At 43.1% G+C, this 24844-nt stretch overlaps 2 protein-coding genes across 11 annotated transcripts in view; one reads left to right on the top strand and one right to left on the bottom strand.

The window, feature by feature from the left end:
- CWH43 (cell wall biogenesis 43 C-terminal homolog) overlaps positions 1-1856 on the bottom strand; it is a 28674-nt gene extending 26818 nt beyond the window's left edge. The window contains exon 1 of the mRNA XM_074866155.1: positions 1646-1856. Within this exon, the coding sequence (XP_074722256.1) occupies positions 1646-1799 (154 nt within the window). The 5' untranslated portion in view covers positions 1800-1856. The remainder of the gene's footprint in view (positions 1-1645) is intronic.
- Positions 1857-2494: 638 nt separating this feature from the next.
- OCIAD2 (OCIA domain containing 2) lies at positions 2495-24030 on the top strand. Of its 10 annotated transcripts, none has more exons than XM_074866166.1 (7): positions 2495-2592; positions 15726-15819; positions 16670-16723; positions 18918-18965; positions 19956-20061; positions 21305-21392; positions 23873-24030. In XM_074866166.1, the coding sequence occupies exons 2-6, from the start codon at positions 15729-15731 to the stop codon at positions 21384-21386; spliced, it is 381 nt and encodes a 126-aa protein (XP_074722267.1). In that variant the 5' UTR covers positions 2495-2592; positions 15726-15728; the 3' UTR covers positions 21387-21392; positions 23873-24030. The 10 variants fall into 10 exon arrangements, with proteins under 10 accessions (XP_074722267.1, XP_074722257.1, XP_074722259.1 ...); XM_074866156.1 differs by lacking the exon at positions 2495-2592 and adding an exon at positions 12588-12706; XM_074866158.1 differs by lacking the exon at positions 2495-2592 and adding an exon at positions 12588-12706 and having other exon boundaries at positions 23778-24030.
- Positions 24031-24844: the final 814 nt, after the last annotated feature.

The raw sequence follows: 24844 nt of genomic DNA, 5'->3' as shown, positions 1-24844 counted from the left end.
TGCTGGAGACAAAGAGGGTGAAGAACATGCTCTTGCATCTTCCCCAGATGTTAATGCTCACTGTAGGGCAACAGGTAAGGAGAATACAAAGGAAGTACAGTAGAGCTGGGAGAGAATACTGTGTAGACTTGCCAAGGGGTGGACATAATTAAGATATTAAGAGTGTTTGGGAGATGGAAACAGCAGGGGTGTATGGTCACTGAGGGAACAATTCCTGTTCAGGCAGGAGCGAAGGGGAGATCGTATCTGCGTACAGCAATGCTCAGGTTAGCCTAGGCTGAGGATGCATACAACTTCAGTCTCCCCATGCTCCAAGGTCCTTCTGTGACCACCTCCATTAACACATTCATTCTCCAGATGGCTACTGAGGGTGCTAGCTTTTTGTCTGTAGTTAATACCTTCAGGAGTTTGTGATCCACATGAAGCAAACAGGCATAAACCAACAGACTTTACACACCATTATAGGACTGTCACTGCTCTTTATTTTGCAGAACAAAAATAACAAACATTTAAGCAATTTCCATCTCTTTTGGTAAAGTGAACTAGTAAACACAACAAGATGATCTGAAGGACTAATCTTAAACACGGCAAATTTTGTGTTACTGTGATATCTGAAGGAAGGCAGGGTGCAATTTGAAATGCTTCACTCATAACTAGTTTCTAAATTAGCAGATCTTGCAGAAAGCAATACACTGAGCACCGCTGCAGGAAACTGAAGTGGAAGACTGTGCTCACTGAAAAGCTTATTAAAAAAACAAACGATTAAAAAAAAAAAAAAGCTTAAAAGCGTATTCAAAAAAAAAATATTCCCTCTACGCAGGATGGAGATCCTTGTCTCCTCTGAGTTCATCCAGGTGTTGCAAACTCATTAGCAATAACTTGCTTCTGAATGTGGCTATAGTTGCCAAACCGTCTCCCAACAAACTTTCAGAAAATCAACAAGAGCTAAGACTTGCACTATTTAGCTAAAGACCAAAGAGGGAATCCCAGCAAGTCTCGGTTTAGGGAGGAGCATGTGGGATGGACAGTGAGGCAGATGTATCTTGAATTTAAGATAAAACTTTCTTCCTGTGCAACTGACAATATGAAAGCCATCTCACATTTAGGATGAGCCTATAATCCCATCAATACACTACAGGCATACAGATAGATTTAATAAATTAAAAAAAATTATTAAAAGAAAAAACTGTCTCAGAAACTAAGTCTACCAAAAAATGTTTCACTCACAGCAGATTACTTTCAGAATAGCTCAGGCCATTCTGTAATCTTTCATCCCTACCCCTTGTCACAGACACGGAACTGCTATACAGAAAACACCTGCTCTGCAGACCTCTATACAACACTGAAAACATTCCTACTGGGCATGACTTGTACTAATTTAAAAGCTTCTAGAAATAAAAGTGAAATGAGATTTGTCTTTAATTATGTAGTACTGGTCTAAAAACCAACACAATGGATACAAACAATATCCTCTGACCATATCTAAAAGCTTGAGAGAAAAAGAAAAGCATGAGTTTGGGAGAGCGAGAACTTCTTATTCCTGCCTCTTTTCATAATCATCTGAGTTTTGAGGCAATTCAGAATGTTTATTCTTATACCTTGATAACCAAGACAGAATCTAAAACTCACTACAGTACATACTTACCAACCATAGTCAGTCTCAGAAGGGCTAGGATGTACTTATTGTTAGCCAACCTCCAAAAAGGGCCAATTATCAGGAATATTGGAGAAAAGAAGGCAACAGCAAAAACTTCTAGACCTGTGAGTGCCAGTGTCTGAAGAGGGAAGTAATAGATCATCGGTGGCAGTGCGTGGTAAAGAGACCAAGAAATGTAGCCTAACAAAAAAAGAAACAAGTCCACATCATATATTTTCAACACCACGGTTTCCTGGAGATTACTTAAAAATATACCATTTTATACTTCCAAATGTAGAATAACAACTGTATTTGAAAGTAGTTCAAGTCACAATAGCCACTTTCTGTGAAGCAATACATGCTATTTCAAGTTAAATAAACCCATTTCCCCAGGAAATACAACGATGAGAACAGCTCCTCCGCCCGCAACTTAGACAGTAGTTCCTCCTCTGATCCTCAGTGAAGGAGTGTTCAATCTAGGACAGGGTTAGCGTGCGGCGGGAGCAGTGCTGGCTGAGGGAGTAGTCCACCCGCTGTCTCAGGGCTCCTCAAAGGCAGATGGGTGGCTAATTATTCTAGTGAATCGGTGGCCTCTCTCCCCTGAAGACACCTTACCTAGGCACACCAGCACCGCGCTAGATTTTCTCTACGTTTTGCAGGAGATGCCCCAAGCGCCTGAGCCCGCAGCCCCGTGGCACCGGGGGCCGGCGAGCAGCCCCCCGCTGGGCCCTGCCGAGGGCAGCGCCGCACCGTGCCGGACCGGCTCCGCAGGCACCTGCGCGAACGCTCGGCTGAGAGCGCACAAGAAATCCTGGGCTGACCCAAGGGACGAAAGGCAGTCCAGCGCTAGAAGGAAAAAAAACCAAAAACCGACCCAAGCAGAACACTCAGCGGTGACCATTATTTAGTCATTCCCAGCGAAGGAGCTTTTCACCGGCAACACCTCCCCGCGCACGGTAAGCCCACGGCGCCCTGCCGGGGCTGCCCCGCTACGGGCGCCGGCCGTTCCCGGCGGAGACCCCCGCGCTGCCCTGCCGCAGGCCTCCCAAGCGGGGCTGAAGGAGGCCGACCGGTGCCGTTAACCGCCTCCCGGCCCGGCCCCCCGCGGGCACCGCGGCCCCTCACAGCCCCCAGCCCCGTCGGGCGGCGCCGCCGCCACCTACCCAGGAGGCTCTCTGAGAGAACGGCCTTCCACAGGGAGAACATCGCCCCGCCACGCTGCCCGGCCCGGCCCAGCCCGGCTCGGGGGGGGCTTCGTCCCTCTCGCCCGCAGCCCGGTCCCGAGTGCCCGCGAGCGCGCGGCGCCGCCGCCCGTCCCGCCCCACGGAGCCGGCCCGGCACGCGGCCGCTGGCGAGCGGGCGCCACAGCGCCGCCTGGCGGAGCGCGGCCGGCTCCGCGCCGAGCGCCCCGGCCGTGGCCGGGCGGCGGAGGGGGAGCCGCTGCCCCCGGAGCGGGGCGGCGCGGCCACGGGCCCTGGGGTGGCGCGGTCGCCGGGAGGGCAGCGAGGAGACCTGCCAGATAGGGGCGGGCTGGCCTGAGGGGGCCAGGGCTGGGGGCGAGGGACGACTCCAGGCCGCCGCCATGCAACCCACCGGCCTTGGCCCGTGTGCCCTCGCTGAGAGAAATGGCGGGTCCCTTAGGCCTCTGGCTGTAGAGGACTGAGTTTCCCGTTCATTCCCGTGCTTTGACTGGCGAGGGAGAGGAGTGACCCCCTGCCCGAGCCCGCAGGGTGGCTGGGGAGCAGGCTGAGCCCTGGCGAAGCCCCATGGACCCAGTGGCTGTGCAGTCACAGAGGTGCTCATGGTGGCAAAGCCCATGCCAAGATGGCACTGTGGCTACAGAGGATGGCGTGGTGTGAGGTGACTGTGAGGAGATATTCAGATAAACCAGGCATTTCTTCATGGAGGTCAGCCTGATAGCCGGAGTTTATATTTCACCGGCCCATGACAAGGAACGGTTAGCAGATCTTGCCCCTTCACTGCTGTGTTACCAAAGGAGCGTTTGTCCACTGGATAGTCACACCAGCAAGTAACAAAACAGAAGCAAAGGATTGTCATCTCACAGTCTGATGGGAAAAAGAGGAGCAGACTCACTTCCTAGTCACATAAATATATGGTTGATTAACTGTTACTGCCTGTCTTCTTTGGGGGGAGGGTGTGGTGTTCAGATTGGTCCTGTGCTCATCTTAATGAAATGTGCTTTGCTTTATAGCAGACTAAGGACTTCTGATAAGCAATCCTGTCTGCAGAAAGCACCAAAAGAAGCATTTCATTTGCTGAGATTCCTGGGTTAAGGCTTAAGCCTCTCTGTTAATTTTAGAAGAAACCCTGAGCTATATGAACCCAGCCGTGATCACAGCTGCCAAGTTCTCACATAAGCAAAATCTGAATTTTAGAATTTCATTTTTGGCATGAAAAGTAAATCTGTAACTCTGAACTAAGAACTAAAAAGCCCTTTTGTTGTTGGAATACATAGTCTTCTTAAGTTTTACTAATCTGCCAGCTATATTTTCTCATTTGTGTTAAAACTGCTGTCCCATTCTAACAAACCTTATGATATGTGAAACTCCATAGGAGTAAACTATAAACCCCAGACACCTGTTAAATATGACCTATTACTAGCAATAAATTCCTGTCAAAACATTTTGGGGGGCAGAGTACTAGGAAAAAGTTTGTTCCAGTAGTCTCGCAATCAAGTAATTAATTAACCCCACAGTATAATGGGGTTCAGCTAGCTATAGAAACTCTCTTGAATTTTGGTTGGTATTTGAACAGATATATATGTTCACATATGTATGCCCACAAAAGAATTGAAGGATTTTGATGAAGAAGTCGACCTCTCTAGGGGAGGTCATAGGTTTAATGACCTTCTTTATCTTTTCTCCAAGTTCCATGTCACTAAAGGCATCTTGTGTTTTCTTCGTTTAAGAAAAGCCATCCCAGAACAGTCACCAATTTCACTTATCACTGGTATAGGATTATGCAAGTGATGACACCATTTCATCTTGCTGTGGCGTGACGCGAATGGAACTTGTAAGATGAGATCCTTGGCCAGAGTAAACCCAGAACATGGCTGCTTTTGTAGCTGTGTAGAAAGAGTGTGAGGCTCACAGGATGTATTCAGCCAGTAAATATTTGAAACAATTTTGCAACCCTTTTTGTAATTACAGTATCTTGCTTCATGGTTCAGAGGTGGAGTTCTGGTAAAACTAGACATGACTGGAATCATGAACCTGACATGCTTGTGTGGCTTCCATTAAAATCATAATGCAGTGAAAATAATGCAATTCCTGACAAATTTAGACACTGTGTTCTGGGTACTCTCTCTGAGATTCTTAGTACCTACTAAGTTAGGCTTCAAATGTAATGAAGTTACATTCCAGTTCTCTGCATAGAGTTGACAAACAGATAAGCATCAGAACACAAGAGGAGGGTGTTTTCAGGTGTAATGTGTTTTGAAATGAAAACAAACATGTCTTAAACACAAAAGTCGATGCTTACAGGGTGCTTTATTACACATATATGTAGCATATGCCTTTCACTATATTTTTTTGTTCCTGGAGTGCCACACGTGTAGCTAATAAAAAATAAAGTAATAGCATTTGATCTATACAGGAATACAATGGTGTCAAACTATCAAAACCAAGATAGCATACTACAGTAGGAGCTTCTACTCACAGAAGAAGGAGCATCTTCATTTTAGAATAGTATTTAATATACCCTTAACCTAAAGTGGACATAAAACATTATCTGAATTTAACAGAAATAAATTACAGCCACACAATTTTATTGGTATGGACAGGGGTAAACCTCTCTAAAGCTAGTGATTGTAAAAAACAATGCTTTATTTGGGTTCAAACCATATGTGGTGGTCTGACCTTGGCTAAATGCCAGGTACCCACCAAGTCGCTCTTTCACTCCCCCCCTCTTTTTTTTTCTCAACAGGGCAAAAAGGGGAAAGAAGATAAGATAGGGAAAAAAACAACCCTTGTGGGTAAAACAAAAGCAGTTTTAATGTAAGCAAAGCAAAAGCAAAGCAAGGTCCACGCGTGGAAGCAAAAAGAAAACAGATTTATTCTCTACTTCCCATTAACAGGCAATGTTGGGCCTTCTCAGGAAGCAGGGCTCCAATACGTGTAACGGTTGCCTTGGAGGACCAAGGGTGACACACCCCACACCCCCCACCCCCCTTCCACCCTTTTTCCAGCTTTATACTCGAGCAGACGTCATATGGTATGGAATATCCCTGTGGTCAGTTCGGGTCAGCTGTCCTCGTTGTGTCCCCTCCCAAGATCTTGCCCACCCCATCCCACTGTGGGGGGGAAATGTTGGAAAGAGCCTTGGTGCTGTGTAAGCACTACTCAGCAGTAGCCGCAACACCAGTGTGCTATCAACACCCTGCCAGCTCCCAGCATAAAACACAGCACCATGAGGGCTGCTATAGGGGAAAACCAATTCCGGCTCAGCCAGACCCAGTACACTATAATACAAACATGTTTCGAAACCCAGAATAAACACATGGAATGTAAAAGAACTGTCAGACACCTGGGAGAAGTTGTCCTGGCATATTGCCCAGTAGAGGTGTGCCCAAATGGGTATGATTAAGCAGCAGAAGAAAGTGCCAGAGAAATAGAGGGGAAAAGCATAAAAGTACAAACACAAATTAGGATTAAGAAGGCAACTCTGGGGTGGGTGGGTTTACAGTTAGGCACCTGCCACAGTGTCAGTGGAAACACAAAGACTTGCAGGTCATTAGATGCCTATTCTGTTTGCACAACAGTGTAAAGCTTCTTAGTCATTACCTTGACACCCGTTATGCAAAACTCTATATGCATATTCATACTCAACTTTAATTTGGTTGTCATTTTTTCAAGGTTACAGTATGTTGGCTACAAAATACTGTTCATTTGTTACACCTGGGCTGAAGTGTAACCTCATCTCTTGTAAATTAGCCCTAAAACACACAGTACTAATAAATATTGAGACTCGCTAAAGACCTTTTTCAGTAAAATGTTCTGTGGGACATGGTACGCAAACATTGCCCCAGAGTAATTTCAGTAATGTACTCCCTATAATAGGTCTTGATTAATTTCAATATGTATTAGAAATAGCAGGTACGATCAAGTCTGATGACAGGACCTAAGCATCTATAAACGCGTTAAAGTCAGATAGTGTTGCAGGTCTTTTCTGGAGAAAAGAAACTAAGCGTATAGCTGTGCAGCCTAAGAGAAGAGAAAACTCTGTGGCCATTTTATTGGCTTCTTCACACTGAGAAGAGGAAATCCTAAACCTTGAATGTCTGATAATTGTCAGCCATTCAGTTGTACTGAAAGATAGGCCAGACCAAGTGTAAAATAGAAGTAAGTGCATCCAAGAATCAGCCAGGACATAGAACACTATTACACAATTTCTCTTACCTAGCGAGGTCAGTTTAATGTTTTACTCCGAAGTATGTTGACTGTTTCCTGCTGTGACTTTTCACGTCTTTCCATTCACCCTTAACTCCTACTCCCATTAGCATGAGAACAGTGCCCTACAGTGTAATTCTTATGTGGTTTTCTATGCTCTATATGTTTTTATTACTGATACATTTTTGTAACCGCACTGTGCTTCCATTACTCGAGGTCTTTGTTTCTCAGGGAATTTTTAAGCAATTAAGAGTCTTTGTGATTTTATAATGGACAAAAAACCCATATTTATCATAGCTGGTAAGAGTTCCTCCTTCTCTCATGCTGTATGCAAACCTGCATGCATACGTGGAGTGTTTCTGTTAAATAAGCACACTGGGAAGGCTTTGCCTTTGCTGAATGTGGTCAACCTCAGGATCCTGGCAACCCCGCAGTGTTTTCTAAAAGGTTCTTCAGACCAGCAGCCAGAGCCTGTAAACCTTCCCCGAGATTGTGAAGTCTCAGCTCCTTGACCTCCTTCTACTCTGACAATAGAAAATTCTTCAGCCAAGCATTCAACTCCATATTGGTTGTTTTATTTTCAGTATCTCTTGTTTTCTGATGTGTAAGGTTGGTTTTGTTCTGGCAAGGATAAGGATCTCTCTTTTGGTTTGTGTTTATTATTCTGAATCACTAACATTCATTGGCTTCTGTCTATCAATTTCTCTCCATTTTTATAGCTCTGAAGTACTTTCAGGTAAATATTAAAAACAAAGAGTGTTTGAGGAGCATAATTGTGATAAACTTTAAAGTTAAAATTGAAAAGAAGTCTAACCTTATTTATAATAGGCACTTTTATGCAGGAAGGTGCAAGAATCCAAGCAACAACCACTATCCCTGGGCACACATGTGCCCCAGGCGAAAATTGTCATTCCAGTGCTCTTTCATTTTATGACCGGTTTAAACTGAACCAGCTAAGAAATTATTGGTTATTAGGGACTCACCCCACATGGGATTTTCTTGTGTATTGTATTTTTCAGAATAGCGTGTAGCCAGTATCTATTAAATAGTTTTTACCTACAATTTCATATGAAAGATGATACGTGAGATCTAAGAATACCTCTTAGATCACAGGAAATATTAGGTACACTTTTAAGACCTGTTTTAGGGCATCACTCTTGCCAAAACTCCGTGTGAAGAGCACATTTTGCAGCAGCAAACCCAATGGTTTGGCTGGCAAGAGTGAGAGAATACTCTGGGGAAAGGGACTTCAAGCAGCAAAGATTTCTAGAAGCTGAAAGCCTTTTTGGACTTAAGAAAATGAACTATGATTTATGTCATGTTTATTATGAAATAGAGATGCCAAGGTCATGCAAGAGGAGGAAGTGTAATGGTGATCTCACAAGTTACTCATTTCGTGATAAGCACTGAAGTGTCGTATCACCACTTAGGATCATCTCACTGCAAAAAAAACCCAAAACGAAACAAAAACTGAGACAGTTTTTATTAAAGATAAAACGCAAAATAAAACTCAGGTTTACATGCTTTGTTTTAGAGACAGTGGAACAATTTTTTCCAGTGCTCTGAGAGGAGCACGTCCTCCCACCGCAAACTAACATTTTCAGGATAACTTTTTCTTGCAAAATTATTTTTGATTGATGAAAGTATTTTTCTTGTTTTACTTCTTGTTAATATAGATATTAAAATGCATTGATTTACTTACAAAGTATTAAAAACAGGGTGGCTAAGCAATGCTTTTCATTCCAAAATGATCAAAATGGAATTTGTCATTCTTTTTTGAACAGGATTTCATTAAGTTTCCACAAAATATTTTCAATTCTCAGGACACCCCCCCAGCACCGTACGTCGTACCCTACTAAGGGACTGTTAACTTCATTAACAGATACCATAGCTAAGACAGTGTTCCGAGTTTCTCTGGGGAAGCAGGAGAACTCAAACGGAATCTCCTCGGCCTGTTCACGGTTTTTCTCCCGGTCAGCCCATGGGGAGGCGCGACCTGCTCATTTAGTAACAGGTCCTGGCAGGACCAGGCAGCCGGGGGGAGGAGAGCCCGGCGGGGCACCCCCGGCCCCTGCGTTTCGCACCACCCGGCCCTCGCCCGGGGCGGGCGGGATTCCCGGGGCTCGGCGGGGGCCGTGGCTGGCTGCCCGCCTGGCCCCGCCGCCGGCGGCCGGGAGATGGCGGTGGAGCCCAGCGGCGGAGCGGGCAGCGGGCCGGCAGCCTCCCCCCGCCGGCTCAGCGCCCCGCGGGCTGCGCCGGGCGTGGGACGGAGCCGGTGCCCGCCCGCCCACGGCCGCCTGCAGCCGGGCCCCCGCTCCTCACGGGCTGCCGGGGCTGGGCGCCGCGGGCCCCCCGCGGACGGGCCGAGCCGCGCCGCCCCCTTCCCCGGTGGCCCGGCGGTGCCCGGGGAGGCCGCGCCCGCCACCAGGCACCTTCCGCGCCGCGGCCCGGGCGAGCGGCGGTCTAATCCGTTCCGTCCCGGGGGCGCTGAGCTCCGCGGTGCCGGAGTGCTCCGGCGTCACGGCGTGGCTCACGGCGGCCGGCCCGGGGCAGGGGGCAGGCGGCGGCTCATACGGGGAATCTCCCGCCCGCGCCCGACACCTCGGCCGCTCGCCTCCCCACCGGCCCTCGCCCAGCGCCGGAGCCGTGGCACGGGGCCGGGCTGGGCCGGGCTTGGCCGAGATGGCAGTAACAGCCCCGGCGGCCGGCTCGGAGGGGAAGGCTGCTGTCGGCGGAGTGGACGCCTGCCCTGGGCCTGATTGTACCCACTCTTCCTTCCCATGAAACCCAGAGCGCCCGCCGTTTTGCCCGTCCGTAGCCAGCTCCTTAGCCCTTCGGGCGAGCAGCAAGTACAGAGTAATAGCCCGTTCTCGCTGGGCGAGTGACCGTCAGCAGACGTCTGAGCAGGGGCTGCAGGGGCACGGCCGGGCAAGCACGGGGCATTCACCCGCTTCGTGGTGTCCACCCAGTTGTTGGTAGGGAGGTTTTCGTCGAAGACCTAGTGCAGCTGCTCTGTTGACTCTCCTTTGAAATAAGAGCCTGGATTTAAAATAAAGAGCCAGCTTAGAAGATAACACGTGAAACATCATAGTGAGTCTTCCCCTCTTCCTCCCAGTGAACACTCAGCCCTTGAAGGGCCTCGCTAACGTCCTGACGAGCTGTCCAGTGATCACCGCACTTTAGCGGCACCTGCGCTGGGCAGATGCATGGTATCTCCACTGTAGATCACGGTCAGCTGCATATACCAGTTAACACATGCAATTTTGACTCCCACCTTCTCCCCCAAGGAATCTTAGAAATCACATGGTCACCATTCCTACTTGAAAAGACGCTTCTTAGTGAAAACAGATTATATGAAGTTGGCAATTCTCACATCTGAAAAACTTCGCTATCTTCTTGAATACTGCTTCTTTATCAACCAGTTAGGAGAATCAAAACTGTGAGATCTTTCAGCAGTTTTAGCCTTTTCTTCTGTAAATGAGTAAGCGATCCAGAAGAGTTCTTGCAGAATAGGAAGAAGTTTGAATATTTGATCCTTGCAAACCACATTGATTTAATCATGTGTTGTATTTCAGTTAAACAGAGGAATAACATCATTGGGGAATTCTTCCCAAGGCAGCTAAGAGAATATACAGTTAATTGTTACATAGGTTGAGAAAACAGCAAAAAGTGTTACAGTAAAAATATGCAAGAAAGTTACATTTCTTCAATAGGTCAATGCAAATAAAGTTTTTTTTTTGGATAATAGTTGTCTTTCCAAGACACAATGCCCCAAAACACTGGAATACTTTTACATTCCTCAGATAGGAGGCAGCATGTGTGCTGAGTACTAATATTAAGAATTCAATTAAATAATATTTTGATGACCTCAACTCTGTCTCTTTGCTTTGCTCTTGTCAGTATAGCTTTCAGCTTTCATCCCAAGTGGGAGAGGTAACAGGAAGCTGCTTGAAGGGCAGATTTCTTTGGATTCTGTGTTATGTTGAAGCAGAAGTGTATCTGAATAACTTCTAATTCTGGAGAAATGTATGCTGAATACAGTACAGGAGGTTAATGGCAAGCTGCAGATTTTTATAACCTAACTTATACTCCTTAAATTTTTTTTTCATTTTATTTATTTTCTCCAGTGACTCGGCTTTTTTATCCTCATGAAAAAGATGAGCACTTAAAATCCCTTGCAGCAGTTAGAAACCGTATCAGTCAGTAGTACTTTCCTGTGATGCTTTTCATGCAACCGTCTGCACAGATAGGCTTGTGAGAAGATAAGAATAAGAAAGTAGATAAGAATAAGAAAATTCTGTGTCTTTGATTGATGTAAACCTCAGTTTCATGCATTTTTCTTATCTTTTATCTCCTTTTTTGCATTAAGTGATGAGAGACTGATGGAAAATGAAATTGCTCTTAGTCAGGGTGAGGCTGACAGTGAAGAACTGTGGGCTTTCCCAATATTATGTGGATTTTCAAACTTAAATTTTTTCAAAGACACAGTGGTCATTGTCATTTTTGAGAGTGGCTGAGAATAAAGTGTAGATTGGTGTGAATGCAATGCTTAATTGAGTCTTTTTACCAAGGGGAGAGGAGGTCGTGTTGCTTCTGTTCCATTACTTAAAAAAGCACTGTTGTATGCATATCCAGTGTACGTGAAGCAGACATTGCATGCACTTTATTGCTGTGTAACTGGCCCCAAAATAAGTGCAGGAAGTGGTTTATACAGTAATATTATGACAAAAACCATTCAGGTTATTAAATTGTTGCATAAGTTTCCTGTTTAACTCTGTCCTTTACAGTCACTTTAGCCTCGCCCAGTGCCACTGTTCTCAGAAGGTACTTTTGAAAAGCAGCAGTACCCTGTACGTTGATAGATAAAGTGCCAGACCATGCAGCAAATTGCTAGGTAAAAATTACAGTTTAGATGTTTGAATTACTCCAGAAATAAATGGGATTCCTTCTTGCTTTTTCCTAGCAGCACAATTCTCAGGCATAGAAGGCTGCAACTGTAAAACTCTTTGGAATCTATTTATTCTTATAGATTTAATTTTTTTAAAGCATGTTTGTAACTGGATTGTGTTTGTTGGAAACACAGATGTGGTTTGTGATAGACTTGCATTGTGGGTCCTGTGGAATCAAAACTTCAGATGATGGTGGTGAGAATAGAAGCAGTACAGTGGTTCTGGACAGCACACTGAAGAAGATAAATTTTTGACCTGCAGTACAATAAAAATTAGAAAGGTTTTGGATTACTTGCTCATATTTGTTCTCATTTCTTTACGATTGGGAGTGCTGTGCTATGTCATGATCCAGCATTTGACTGTACTTACCAACTTCCCTGTCTGAATTAGGCAACACATAACTCTGTATTGCTAATAAGTCACATACTGTGCTGTAAACTGTATATTAATCAGGTGAGTGGATGCTATCTGCTGTAAAAAAATATAGTCCTTTCAGCTTGGTCATTACTGTTTCTGGGTGAACACTGGACTTACAGTATCAATATGATACTTTGGCTTTTTACCTTTGTACTTAGCAGAAGGAGAGGTAGCCAAGCATAAAACACGTAATTTCTGCCGACCAGGATCAGTAGCAGCATACAAGGAAAGAGACAATGTCTTCCAAAACAAGCCAACAGGAAACTCAGCCGTCTCCACTAAAGCAAATGGGATGGGTAAGCTGGGTTTCCTCCCTTTTATTTTGATGCTATTGCTAGTGAAGAACTGGGATTTTGCACTGGTTGCTCTTACTGAAGAGAGAAACAGATGTCTGTTAGCTTAAGCATATAAATGGAGAGAGGAAAGGGCTATTTGTTATTCTTCCTGATTCACTACACTCAGAGGGCTAGGAACTTTTGAGTCTTAAGATAGTGGGCTCTGATTTATGCTGTGCTAGTTAAACTAATTACAAACTGGCAGAGCCCTATTGTCTGAGTACTAGTCCAGTATAACCTGTCCCCATCAAGTTGTGTGTGTGTGCATGTGCACGCATATGCATTCAGAAGGGGAGAAGGGAACAGTACTGCACAAGAGCCTGCCCTCCAGCAGTATGGCAGCTGAGCATTCTCCTCTGCTGGAGAAGTCAGCTACCCACAGGGGTTCAGATTTTACCATTTTATGCTGTAAGCATGTAATTAACCACAAGGACTTTAGATGTGGTATGGCCTTGTTGCTAACCAGTCACTGCCAGAGGGCAGCAAAAGTGGGCTGATCTGGAAGGAAAGTGACCTCGGAGCCACAAGTGACAGCAAGGTGGGCAGGGGTTGTGACCTCTGTGACAAGGAGCACAGTCCCACAGTACCCAAAAATGAGGAGCAGAGCAGACCTGGTGATGTTAACCAGGGTCAAAGAGGAGCAGAGCAGATCCAGTGATGTTAACCAGGGTCAGCCAACAGTCAGTCCAGTGACTGCCAGGCAAGTCCCTAGGAATAAGGCCAGTCTGATGGGGAGCTAGGAGGTCAAGTTAGCAAGGCAAGGTAGGGATTACCTTGATAAAAGGCGACGTACAAGTGCACCTACAACACAGTTAAGGCAAGGGCCTGAGCTTAAATGCAGCTCTTGAGCCGAGGGGTAGAGGCCCTGGGCAAAGTTTCTTGCAGCTCTTTCTCTCAGATTCGCTGTTTTCAGCAATCTAATTCAGTGTTACACAACTGTGCCATGTTAGAGCTGACTTTGAGCCCAAGCAACTAAATCCCTGGCAGGGTGTGTATGGTGTCAGAAAGGTTGCAAAGCCTGTTGGTGCAGGACCCTGGCACTCATTTCCTTATCTTTTACTCAGCCTGTTTGGATTTTATTGTATTTGCTGTGACCTTGCTGCGAAACCAGTTTGAAGTGGTGCTCTAGGGTCTGGAGTGGAGTCAGTTCTATACTGTTTACCCAAACAGCACCACTATTAACTTTAGTGGGAGCAGTGCTTGAAGAAGGACTGAGATAGTAATTAGCTAAAATGTGAAATGTGTGGCTGCAGCCAATAAAAGCATTTCATTGTTATGGTTACAAAATCATGGATCAGTCAGACATAAAATGAGGTAGAATCCTGTAATAGACTAATGTGCTCTTTTTCCCAAGGCACTGCTTGTTCTACAAAATCTAGTTTTGCTTTCACGAATGTTTGTAGATGCTGTGTTTTTACAGAAAAATGTTAAAGTTTCAATTAGCTTAATGACGACTCCTTCTTTCCCCCAGCTTTTATTGCTGAGCACATCATATGGTGTGGGATATCCCTTTGGTCAGCTGGGGTCAGCTGTCCCCATCGTGTCCCCTCCCAACTTCTTGTGCACCCCCAGCCTACTTGCTGGTGGGGTGGTGTGAGAAGCAGAAAAGACCTTGACTCTGTGTAAGCACTGCTCAGCAATAACAAAAACATCTCTATATTATCAACACTGATTTGGTCGCAAATCTGAAACTCAGCACCATAATAGCTACTATGGAAAAAATACATTGTTCCCCAGCTAAAACCAGTGCACCCATGTATTTCAGATGTCCAATAACAGTACTACAAGTGCAAACACTGATAACCGGGTCATTTCTTAAAGAATGAAAAATAATCTACTTGTATTCATATATCAATACCCTGGATAGTAGAATGCAAGAGAGAATACTGTCACTTTTTTTCTCACAATTAAAATAGAAAAAAAAAAAAAAAAAAAAGAGCTACCATTAGCCCATTAGCCTAAAAGAAGCCTGTTGGCCAGCTAATTATTATTGGGGTGAAGCCATTGTTGTCGAGTTCAGTTAATGCCATGAATATATTTAAGCTGCTCAGAGAGAGAGTTAGGCTGGTGTCCCGGCTTCGGCTGGGATAGAGGTAATTCCCCTGAGCTGAGCGAGCAGAGCCGGAGCGCCCCACCTGCGCTTCTGCAGGCACAGAGCTAACTTCCCTTCAGCTGGGCGGGGCACAGCCGGAGCGGCGGGCTCGGATTGGCCCTTGGAGCAGTCCATCGCCTGTGACGTCAGAGACCGGTTTTCTCTCGCTTCCGGTCTTTGGCGGCGGAATCTTCGTTCTCTTGGGGCTGCCGGCGGGGGGTGAGCAGGCGCATTGTGTGTGCCCTGTTGGTACTTCCCGTTATCGTTTTGTTACCATCACTAAACTGGTTTTTATCTCAACCTACGAGTTTTTACTTTTTGTCTCTCCCCTGTTTCCCGGGCGAGGAGGGGGAAGGGTGAGCGACGGCTGCGGGGTGTTTGGCTGCCGGCCGAGCTCGAACCACGACAGCTAGTTAGGGGAATCGGGCAGAGTTTATGCTGACCCTCTTCTGAATACCTGCAAAATCTGCTCTTACTGAACTTAAACTGACTCCTGTATGGGACAGAACTTCATTTTTAGAAACTACCTCTCCGCCTTTATTTCCTGTCATTTCTTTCCCAGAAAGATGATGTAGCTCATGAGAATGAAAGGGCTAACAGAAATAAAGCAATAAATATACTTCTGGGGTAAGCAGTAGCTGAGCTATTGTAGGAAAGTACAGACCAACAGGATGAGTGGGTTTAACTTAAAACCTACATAGTTCTTCCTGTTTCTGTGTTGGCGTACCAAGTATTTCATCACACTGCTAACAACAGAACAAGGAGTTTTGCTTGGTTGGTTTTTGTATTGTATTTTACTTGTTTTTTAAAATAACTTGTCTTCTTTAATTGATCTGTTTCTTCCTGTGAGATTAAATTCAGTAAGCTAACTCAAGTTTATCGTTTCAGCCAATGTTCTATTGTCCCATCTCACAAAATCACAACGCTGGAGAAATTGCAAGGATCCGTAAAGAATGCAAAAAGGAAAGTTTCTGGTACAGAGGTGAGCGTTCCAAACTTGTTCTTATCACACTGAGAATGACTTCTCGATGTACTTAAGCAAAACGGGCTGCAAAATGTCACGCTGTTTATTGTAATACATTGGAGTTTGTTGGAATGTTATTGTGGGTTAACTCTGCAACTTTAAGTTGAGCAACATGTTATTATAGGGTTAATTGAATTATTTGCATAATCACTGTAGGTAAAGGTGGTTGAATTAAGCTCTTGTTTAATATGAACTTGCCTTAACAGTCATTAGAGGTGGTTCTATTCTTGAAGTCCGTTATTAAAACAACCTTAGAAATGTTTTACTTTATTACGTACTTATTCCTGTCTTTGAATAAAAGGCAGGCATGGCTATGTGTCTTGGGTTTGTGAAATTCTTTAGGTGTAGGACGTCTAAAAGATTACTTACTCAGTGTTTTAGTGTCTTTTAAGTCCACCGTGTCAGTTTGTATCTAAATTACACATTTTCTGAAAGGAGAAGATTGAAAAGGGCTTTAGCATTTAATTGGAGCTGCTGTCATTACTAGTGTTGTAGTACTGAGAGGAGATATTCTGATTATGGAAGTTATTATTTAGTAAATATATATAATGCGCTCGCTCCAGATGCTACAGCGTGCCTGATGTCTGGCACTGTGTGAACACATCCTTGCTTTGAAGAGGTAGTCATCTGAATGAGTAGATGTAATAGGGGATTAAGACAGTATGCAAAGTTAATGTTTAGAAGATGAGTAATATGCTTAACATTATAAACATACAAAACACTTAACATATAAAAGAGTAATGTATTTAACATATAGGTAACAAATTTTGGCTGATACCAGATACTCTCTTTCTTTTCATTTTTACAGCTCTTCCTTTGTCTCTTGGGAGCATGCTTGTCACCCAGGGGCTAGTCTCAAAAGGTAAATAAAAAAAAATACATGATGCTCCTAAGTTATGAAGTTGAGGCTCTGGAATTACTACTGAAATGCAAGTTTCCCTAAAGCTTGCTATTCCTCTCACTCATCACCATCATTGTTACAGTGATTTGATCATTATGTATGCATTGCCACAGTCATTCTTTTGAAGGAACATGAACTGAAAAGAGAATTCACAGATTCAAAGATGGGTGGCTAGACTCTGTCACCGTGATCTCATGTATTTGAGTAGAGTCTTCACTGGGGCTGCTTGTAGGGCAGAACATCCTACAACCTGAGCAGGGGCATCAGAATCGGGTACTATAGCTCTAACTGTTGGTTTATTTGAGAAATGCTGGCAATGTTTTTACAGCGCCACATATTAATATGAATAAAGCTTTGGGGCAGGGGGACCAGGAGTACTGCCAAAGTGAGAAGACTGAGGGCTTTTTATAGAGATGGCTTGCGATCTGCAGGCTAACACAAAAGACAATTGTAATCTGTTTCTGTGGTGGATGAGCCTGGTTTTACACGTTGCACTTTGCAATGTGTAGTTTCCCTTCTGGGGCTCTTGACTAATAATAAGGTGGAAGGTTAGTGTTTTGGGTAAAGAGTGAAGGGCATCCACCCTGAAGATCGCTGAGATGACTGTATCCCACAGGAGCAAATAAGACAGTCCTTCAGCCTGCATCTGCAGCCAGTTAAAGCAAGGGCAGGTGGGAGAAGAGAAAAATCACAGGGCCTGAAGCAAGAAGCAGAAAAGAATCCAGGGGCTATAAGAGGTGGGTGGTGGGAGACAGAAACTGGAGGAGGTGGACATGGCTCAGCCTTTTCTCACTGTGTGGTTGCAAGCCCCTTGTTTTGTTCCAGCCACTATTACAATGTTACCTCCTCATCACATTCTTTTTTTTTTACTAGGATGATCAGGAGGACTGGAGTGGAAAACCTAAAAGCTGTGCCCCAAGAGGCTGGTGTGGGTTCCCTATTGCGTCCTTGACCTTGAGTTTGTAGGCAAATGGGGAGGGAAGGAGCAAGGGAGAGTGTGTGAGGGAAGGCAAAGGATTACACATTTGAAAAAAGGGTGAGCAGTGATAAAAAGGGCACTGGAGTTGTCTCGGTAGCTAACAGGCCAGCCTCTGGCACCAGGTACTCTGCTCAGTTTCTCTCCATTGTACTTGGATGTTTCTGATCAGCTGTGAAATAACAAAAGCCCATATCAAATAATCATTAATGCATGTCAAGAATTGGAAGGGGGGGACTGTTTAGAAGCAAACAACAGTTTTGTTCCTCCCTCCCTGAGAGACCCAATTTAAAATTGCATAGATGCCAGTGGGTGAAGGCCGCTGCATTTAGCATAGACTGAGTGCTCCTCTGTCTAAACACTCCTCTCTGATGACTGCATGCAGTACACTGGCTCTAGAAGAAGCTGGAGCTTCTGAGCATCATTAACACTGAATGCGTGTAACAGTGCAAACAGTGTTCCCTTCCCTTTGCCATGGTAATCTTGCTGTGTGGAGCCTTTCTCCACAGCATGGCACTGCTCTGCCAGACACGTGCTCCCAGAGACATACAGTTTCCATCTCCTGGTGTTAACTGGAGGAAGGTAGATTTTAGTGGGAAAAACTAAAGAGAATCTTTTGGTCCGCACACTGCATTCTCCTCTTAATGGCCAAAACATATGCTTTCTCCTCTCCAGAGGAAGAGGCTAGATACCAGTGGTACAGTTTAACATGAGTTTAATCAATAGCCACTGAAAACTACCAAAGAATAGTTTGGGCCTGGTTGTTGCTTCACAAGGAGCTGGACCCTGAGTAAGAGGTTTCAGTTCGCTATTAAAACATAATAGGCTTGGTTGGTTTGTACTGAAACATAAGCCACCATCTCCTCCTCCTCCTGCAGTGCTGCAGGTGTCACCAGTGGCAGCAGTGCTACTTTCATGTTGATTTACACTCCAAACCCCTGCCTGAAGTGAATCCTGCAAAGTTCAGATTTTTTTCCTCCTATGACTTAGGACTGCCCCAAAACAGATGCACTAAGAACTTGGAACAGAAATTGTCCTGATGTTCCTAAATCTGGGTTAATGGACTTTTAAGTTTTTTATAGAGTCTTCACCTTCAGAAAAGCATAAGCTTCTCTTGGTTTTGAGTGCTGGTGAGTTCCTCAAGTGAATAAGCTTTCTGACTACTTACTTTTATTTTAGGCATTTTCTCAGCGAGCCCAAGATTTGGTGCATTACCTAAGATGGCAAGTAAGTTGTACCCAATTCTAAAAAGAAAGAAAATGTTATTTACAAGTGATATGCAGACCTTAGATGGATCTCTCTGAATCTCTTTTCAAACTCTTCCTTTTTTTTGAATTCATAAGATGTTACCACAGCACTTTAGGAAATCAGAATTCTGCTGTGTTTATAAATAAATGTATGAAATAAGGTTCTTTTAATGTCAACATAGTCACTTGCAGCTCATATTTACTTAATATATCCTCTCAAATTGGTAAAAACTCCAATCTCACCTTTGTTTTATAATGTCAGCCTCATTGATCAGCCATGCTTAGCAGATCATACAGTTTATGATATCAAGGAGTCATCATAGTATAATATATAAAAGAATATGTTCCTTTTCATATATTAATTTGATTGATTTTAACTGTCTAATTCATGACCATGAATTGATAAAGAAAGCAAATAAAAGCGCAGAAACTACAATACAGTAAGGTGGCTTTTGAATGGCAAGAAATAAAATTGATTCCCTCTTCAGCAGAAGTTCAACAGAAAATTGAGGCTGTTGAATTCATATTTTTATTCTGACTCTGACTGTGTGGTAGTGTGGCAGGCTGCTGTTCTAGCTTCTTAGAAGCCCAGAGAAGAGCATGTTAAAATTGCAATGATTAGAAATATACCATGGTGTATTATATACCAAAATAAATTAGTGATGACATTGTTAATTAATTTCATTGTAGGCTATCTCTATAATTTGTTCCTCTGAATCCAAAATCTTGTAATTCCAGCTGAATATGATACCTTTTCCTGTGTGCATTGTTTTGGACCAATTGCTATGTCTCAAGATAGATAACTGGTTTCCAATAGTTATCGAAATCATCCCTGTATAACTTCAGGTGTTTGTAACATGTTTTGAGAAGACATGCTACATACAGTTCATCATATGATTAAGGTGGAGCCAATTGCAGACTCTTGATTTAAGCTCTTGTATTAACAATGTTTTGTTATCTGTCTTTATAGTTGCTGGTGTCTTAGGTTTTGCCATTGGAAAGATATCATACATGGGAGAATGCCAAAAAAAGTTCCAGCAAGTTGGTATTGTACCATTTGGTCCACAGCAAAAAAGGTTTGTGCTTATATAAATTATTAATCCTCGTTCAAAATAGTCTAAAACATAGTAAAAATTATATACAGCAAAACTATGAATTTAAATTCTGTGATCCGGTCGTGAGGTACTACTTATATTCTTAGGCTGTATATGACAGTATTAGAAACTACTACATATTCTTCAGAAAATGCAAATTAAACTCAGTGTAACACCTGTTACTAGGAAATCCATGATTTAAATGAAGTTATTGTACTTTTAAGTGTGATGGGACAACAGCTATTAGTTCTCTTTTCATCTAGTATTGTGTCTCTAAGTGTCTCACACTTGTCTATAATACCTCTTTGGCCCTTTGAGTCTTCCTTTGTACCACACATCAGGCCAAATATGCTACAGATTTTTTTTTACACTATCCTCATATTTTAGCAACAATTTCAATCTCAACCCTCATTCCAACCTCCTCCTTTGTGGCTTTGCCCAGCCTCATACTGTCATGCCAAACTATGAAGACCACAAACTGCGAAAGTATTTTTTCCACCTTACAACTCTAACCAAATGATACATGTCAATGGCTGCCTTCTGCCACCTGGCACCTCCATGTTTTAGTCATTGTTTTCTAAACTTCACGTAAAGCACTCTTTCCCATCAAATCACACTCGACTCTTCCAAGCTTCAACTGCCAGTATTACTTTTCATTCTCAGTGTGGCTTCTCATATGTATCTTTCACATGAAAAATACATTTCCAAAAACCCTGTCCACAAAAATCATTCTCCTCTGTCTTTGCACATCTTTCCCCCAGACCAACATGAGCTTTTATGCCTATGAAAATGCCTGACTGATAATAGGAAGTTTCTTCATTGTTCGTTTATCTTTCTACTTCCATTTTTCCCCCACATAACAAAGCTATTACTTTCCTCATTTGGTGTAACGCAAAATGGCTATTCATCACTTTTTTGTATTATACACCTTACTCCTAACTCTGTTCATTATTGGTAGGTACAATGGCAAGGACTGTCTTTTCCTGTGTAAAAATCCTATTATATTCTGGCGGTGGCTGGAAATGGTAGTTAATTAATGGGGTTTTATTGACTGAGACATTTAGATGTCATCTTTTGCAGTTTATGTCCCATAAAGCAGTTACAAAAATCGGAGAATATAGGCAAGAGATTACTTCTTCAGGAACATTTGCCAGCATGCTATATGGTTGTATTGGAAGAAATCCAGCAAAATTCTTGAATGTTTTATCTGCTTTCAATATTGTAGGCATTGCCATCATACTTGCAAAGAATGTGAAGCAAAATTGGGATCGAATGAGAAGGAAGGTTCAGGTCCATCAGCATCTTAGTCCCAGGTAGGCAACCTTGAAATTTAAAATAAATTCTCATTTTATTTTCCATGTTGAGTGGTATTCTTGTTTGAAACCTTTGAACAATATAGTAAAAATCATGGATTTAATTATGGATTAAAATCTCAGCATTATTCACTGAAATATTCTCTATCTATGGTTTCCAATTAAATTTGTTTCTTAATTTTTACCTTACATACCTTTCATGCTAATTTTAAATCCCCCATTTCTGAGGAATTTCTGCTTTAGCTGTAACAAAGTATTGCTTATTCACCTAATTGGAATTAATTTTGATTGACTACTTGTATAAAAGCAAATATAACTCCTTTCAATTTCCAACATTTTTACTTAAGAATCAAATAATTATGGATAATGTTGATATTTAAAAATACATTGAAATACTGATAATCTAAAAGCAGACACGGTTGGGGGTGTGTTTGTTTCTTTGTGTGATGCATCCAGTACTATGGTTTGGCCAGAGCCTTAGTGAGGGTAGTATAAGAGTGGTTCTAGAGCAACTATGTGGTGGGGCAGGGGAGACTGTCCATGTGATGTTTTCACCTCAGAAAGGGGAAAGTTCTCTTCAGGAAAAAGGAGGGTTTACAGGGTGGAGGCAGGGAACTGCTTAAAAGCACTTTCACTCTTTGTCTATGAAAAACAGGCCAGCAGCTGGGCTTTTTAAAAGCCTTTTCACACATTCTGCTTGTGGTAAACTGGCCTACATTTCTCACAGGCAGGAGAATGTGTGAAAGTGTTTGCAAATAGCTTGGCTGCCTGCAACAGAGGAGAGCAGAGGGCCTGTTGGAAATCCTGCCATGTGAGTTTGTTACGGCTCTAACTGTAGCTTGGAACAGAAACCTGATGCAGAAATTGTTGGATTGAGTCTCTTTGGCATGTATTACGTACGAATTTAGACAAGGCTATTGATAATGGTCCCTTTCTTGCTCTAAATGTGTGACTGCAGACAACCTATAAGCAGGAATATACTACCAGAACCTGTTTACTTACCTAGAAGAGAGATTTTGCTGGACTTTTAATATGCAACAATACATTACAGCAGTAAGGATTGTCCTTAAGGAAGCCATCAGAATAAATTCCTGGTTTTAATCAACTTTGCTGCTGCTTGATGATATATCAAGAGCTACAAGTGCTCAGCCACTAGCAGAAAATGCATTTTGGCTTAGGCTCACCTAATAGGGTTGCTGCCAAAATGGGCAGTGCTTCTCTTGTGCCAGCTGTAGAGATCATGAAGCAATGTGGCCCTCTAGATCAGCTCGCTGCTCTAGTGGGGTATCAAGCCTGTAAGAAAAAGGGAAAAAAAATCAAAGCCAGAAAACCTTTTGAGGGGTGGCTTGCTAGTGGCAGCACAAAGGAGGGAAGCAAGCTGGACTTAGATGACTGAATGAATGACACCCTAAATCCATTAGGAGTTGTGAGCTTAATTAAGCCCTTGCACTACTGTGCTGATTAAGTGCTTTTGAAGATTCTCTCTTAAATAAATGTTTGCTTATGTAGGCCAGTGTCCTCACCTATTTCAAATAAGGACCCCAAAGCATATTTAATTGAGGATGGTCACTTACTAGCAATTACCTGTGTAGTGGAATCAAATGTTGGTGGGATTTACCTCCACTGTTTGTCAGAGCTGGAGCTTGCAGAACCCTAAATCCAAACACATTTTCTTTTTCATCTTTTCCCCCTTTTCAACCTTCCTCTGTGAGCTGACAGTATTTCTTCTGGTGTATAAGTAGATTTTAAATAAGTGCCAAATTGTCTGAAATGCAAAGGACCCTTGCAGCTGTGTGAAGGGAAGAATGCAGAATGCTACAGTCCCCTCTATTTGTTTTCCTCCTGAAGTGGGTCCTGGAATTTCTGCTGTGGGACCTGTTTCCTGTTCCAGCTCAGGTGTTCATCAAAGAAGTTGACTGCTTTTTACTTTTTACCAGTCACTTAAGTATTGTCTGTTTTTTAAAAGGGCTAGAAATCTCAGTCAGAAACATAGTCTGAAAACAAATTCAAGTGTATCTCTTTCAAATTTTAATTGCTGGAAGGAAAAAGCCATTATATTTGTGTCAGTGTGGCATTTTGAATTTGCCAGGAATCACTTCTGATGCACAGGTTTTAGAAACTTAGGAAAATAAATACTGTAAGCATTGTATTGTTTTCTGTATTGTTAAACAATGAAAATAATAACATCAATCTTTTTTATGTTTTAATCAAATTTCTTCATTTAGCATGCTATGCTCTAAAACTGTACAGAGACCCTACTGAGCGCATCTCACCACCACTATCCGTGCTAAGTGTACATGTCAAACTCTGGCATTGCGTAGGAGGACCGCCTGGATAAAATTATATTCATACTGATGAATCTAAGGGTGATTTCTTTATCTTCAGGGAATTTGCAGAGTTCTCAGAGAAATCACCAAGAAGCTGCACATTTCACATTGAAAACAAGCTAAGCTAAGTATTTCCTTTCATTTCATTTGCAGATGTGGTGAAGATGGTAAAGATCTTATGGATTATCTTCTTTCAAGGCTTTATTCTGTAGAGAAGAAATAATGTCTTTGGTTTGGTGTAAAAAGGGTTATTTGAAGTGCCTGCGTAATGTTAGATCTGTTTACAGTAAATAGCAATTTCTTGTAATGCACTTTTGGGTTTTTCGTCTCCTCACTCTTCTCAGCATGTTGTTTTTTTTCTCTCTCCAGTGCAATTAAGCTCTTAGTGCTGAAAAAAAAAATTGTCTATTGTACTTAGACACTGGTAATACTTTGTGGAGCAAGCAAAATGGCATATGCTGGAATGTTTGGTCAGTTGGGGTCAGCTGTCCCTGCTGTGTCCCCTCTCAACTTCTTGTGCACCCCCTGCCTCTTCACTGGTGGGGTGGGATGTGAAGCAGAAAAGGCCTTGACTCTGTGTAAGCACTGCTCAGCAATAACAAAAACATCTCTATTATCAACCCTATTTTCAGCACAAATCCAAAACACAGCCCCATACTAGCTACTGTGAAGAAAATTAACTCTATCCCAGCCAAGAACAGCACAGGCTACACTGCAATTACTGTGCTGAACCAACTTCTAATAGGCCAGTTTTACATAAAAACCCACTTTGCCAGGGATATCAAAAGCATGTGTCACATTCACAATGCACAAGAAGATAGTTTGGAGCAGTTTATGGTCTGTGCACAAGCCAAGGCTAGTAGATGTTGAGAAAAAATTAGATGGCACACATACATTAAAGTTTGTATGTCATGCTGTTTGTATCTCAGGAAATCAAGAGAAGATACTTCCCCTAAACACAGTGATGGTGTTCACGTGGAAACCAAATGTACAGCTGCTGAAAAGTTTGGTATTCACTGTTAGTTGGTGAAGCCTGTCTTCTGTGGGTTTTCTGTTTGGTTGGTTTTATACTATGCCTATGGTTAGTACCCCTCTTTTGAACCAGCTCCTTTGGGTATCTTTACA

The sequence above is a fragment of the Strix uralensis genome, chromosome 4 (genome assembly GCF_047716275.1).
Source record: "Strix uralensis isolate ZFMK-TIS-50842 chromosome 4, bStrUra1, whole genome shotgun sequence".
NCBI classification, from domain to species: domain Eukaryota; kingdom Metazoa; phylum Chordata; class Aves; order Strigiformes; family Strigidae; genus Strix; species Strix uralensis.
This window is presented reverse-complemented; position numbering and strand designations above follow the sequence as displayed.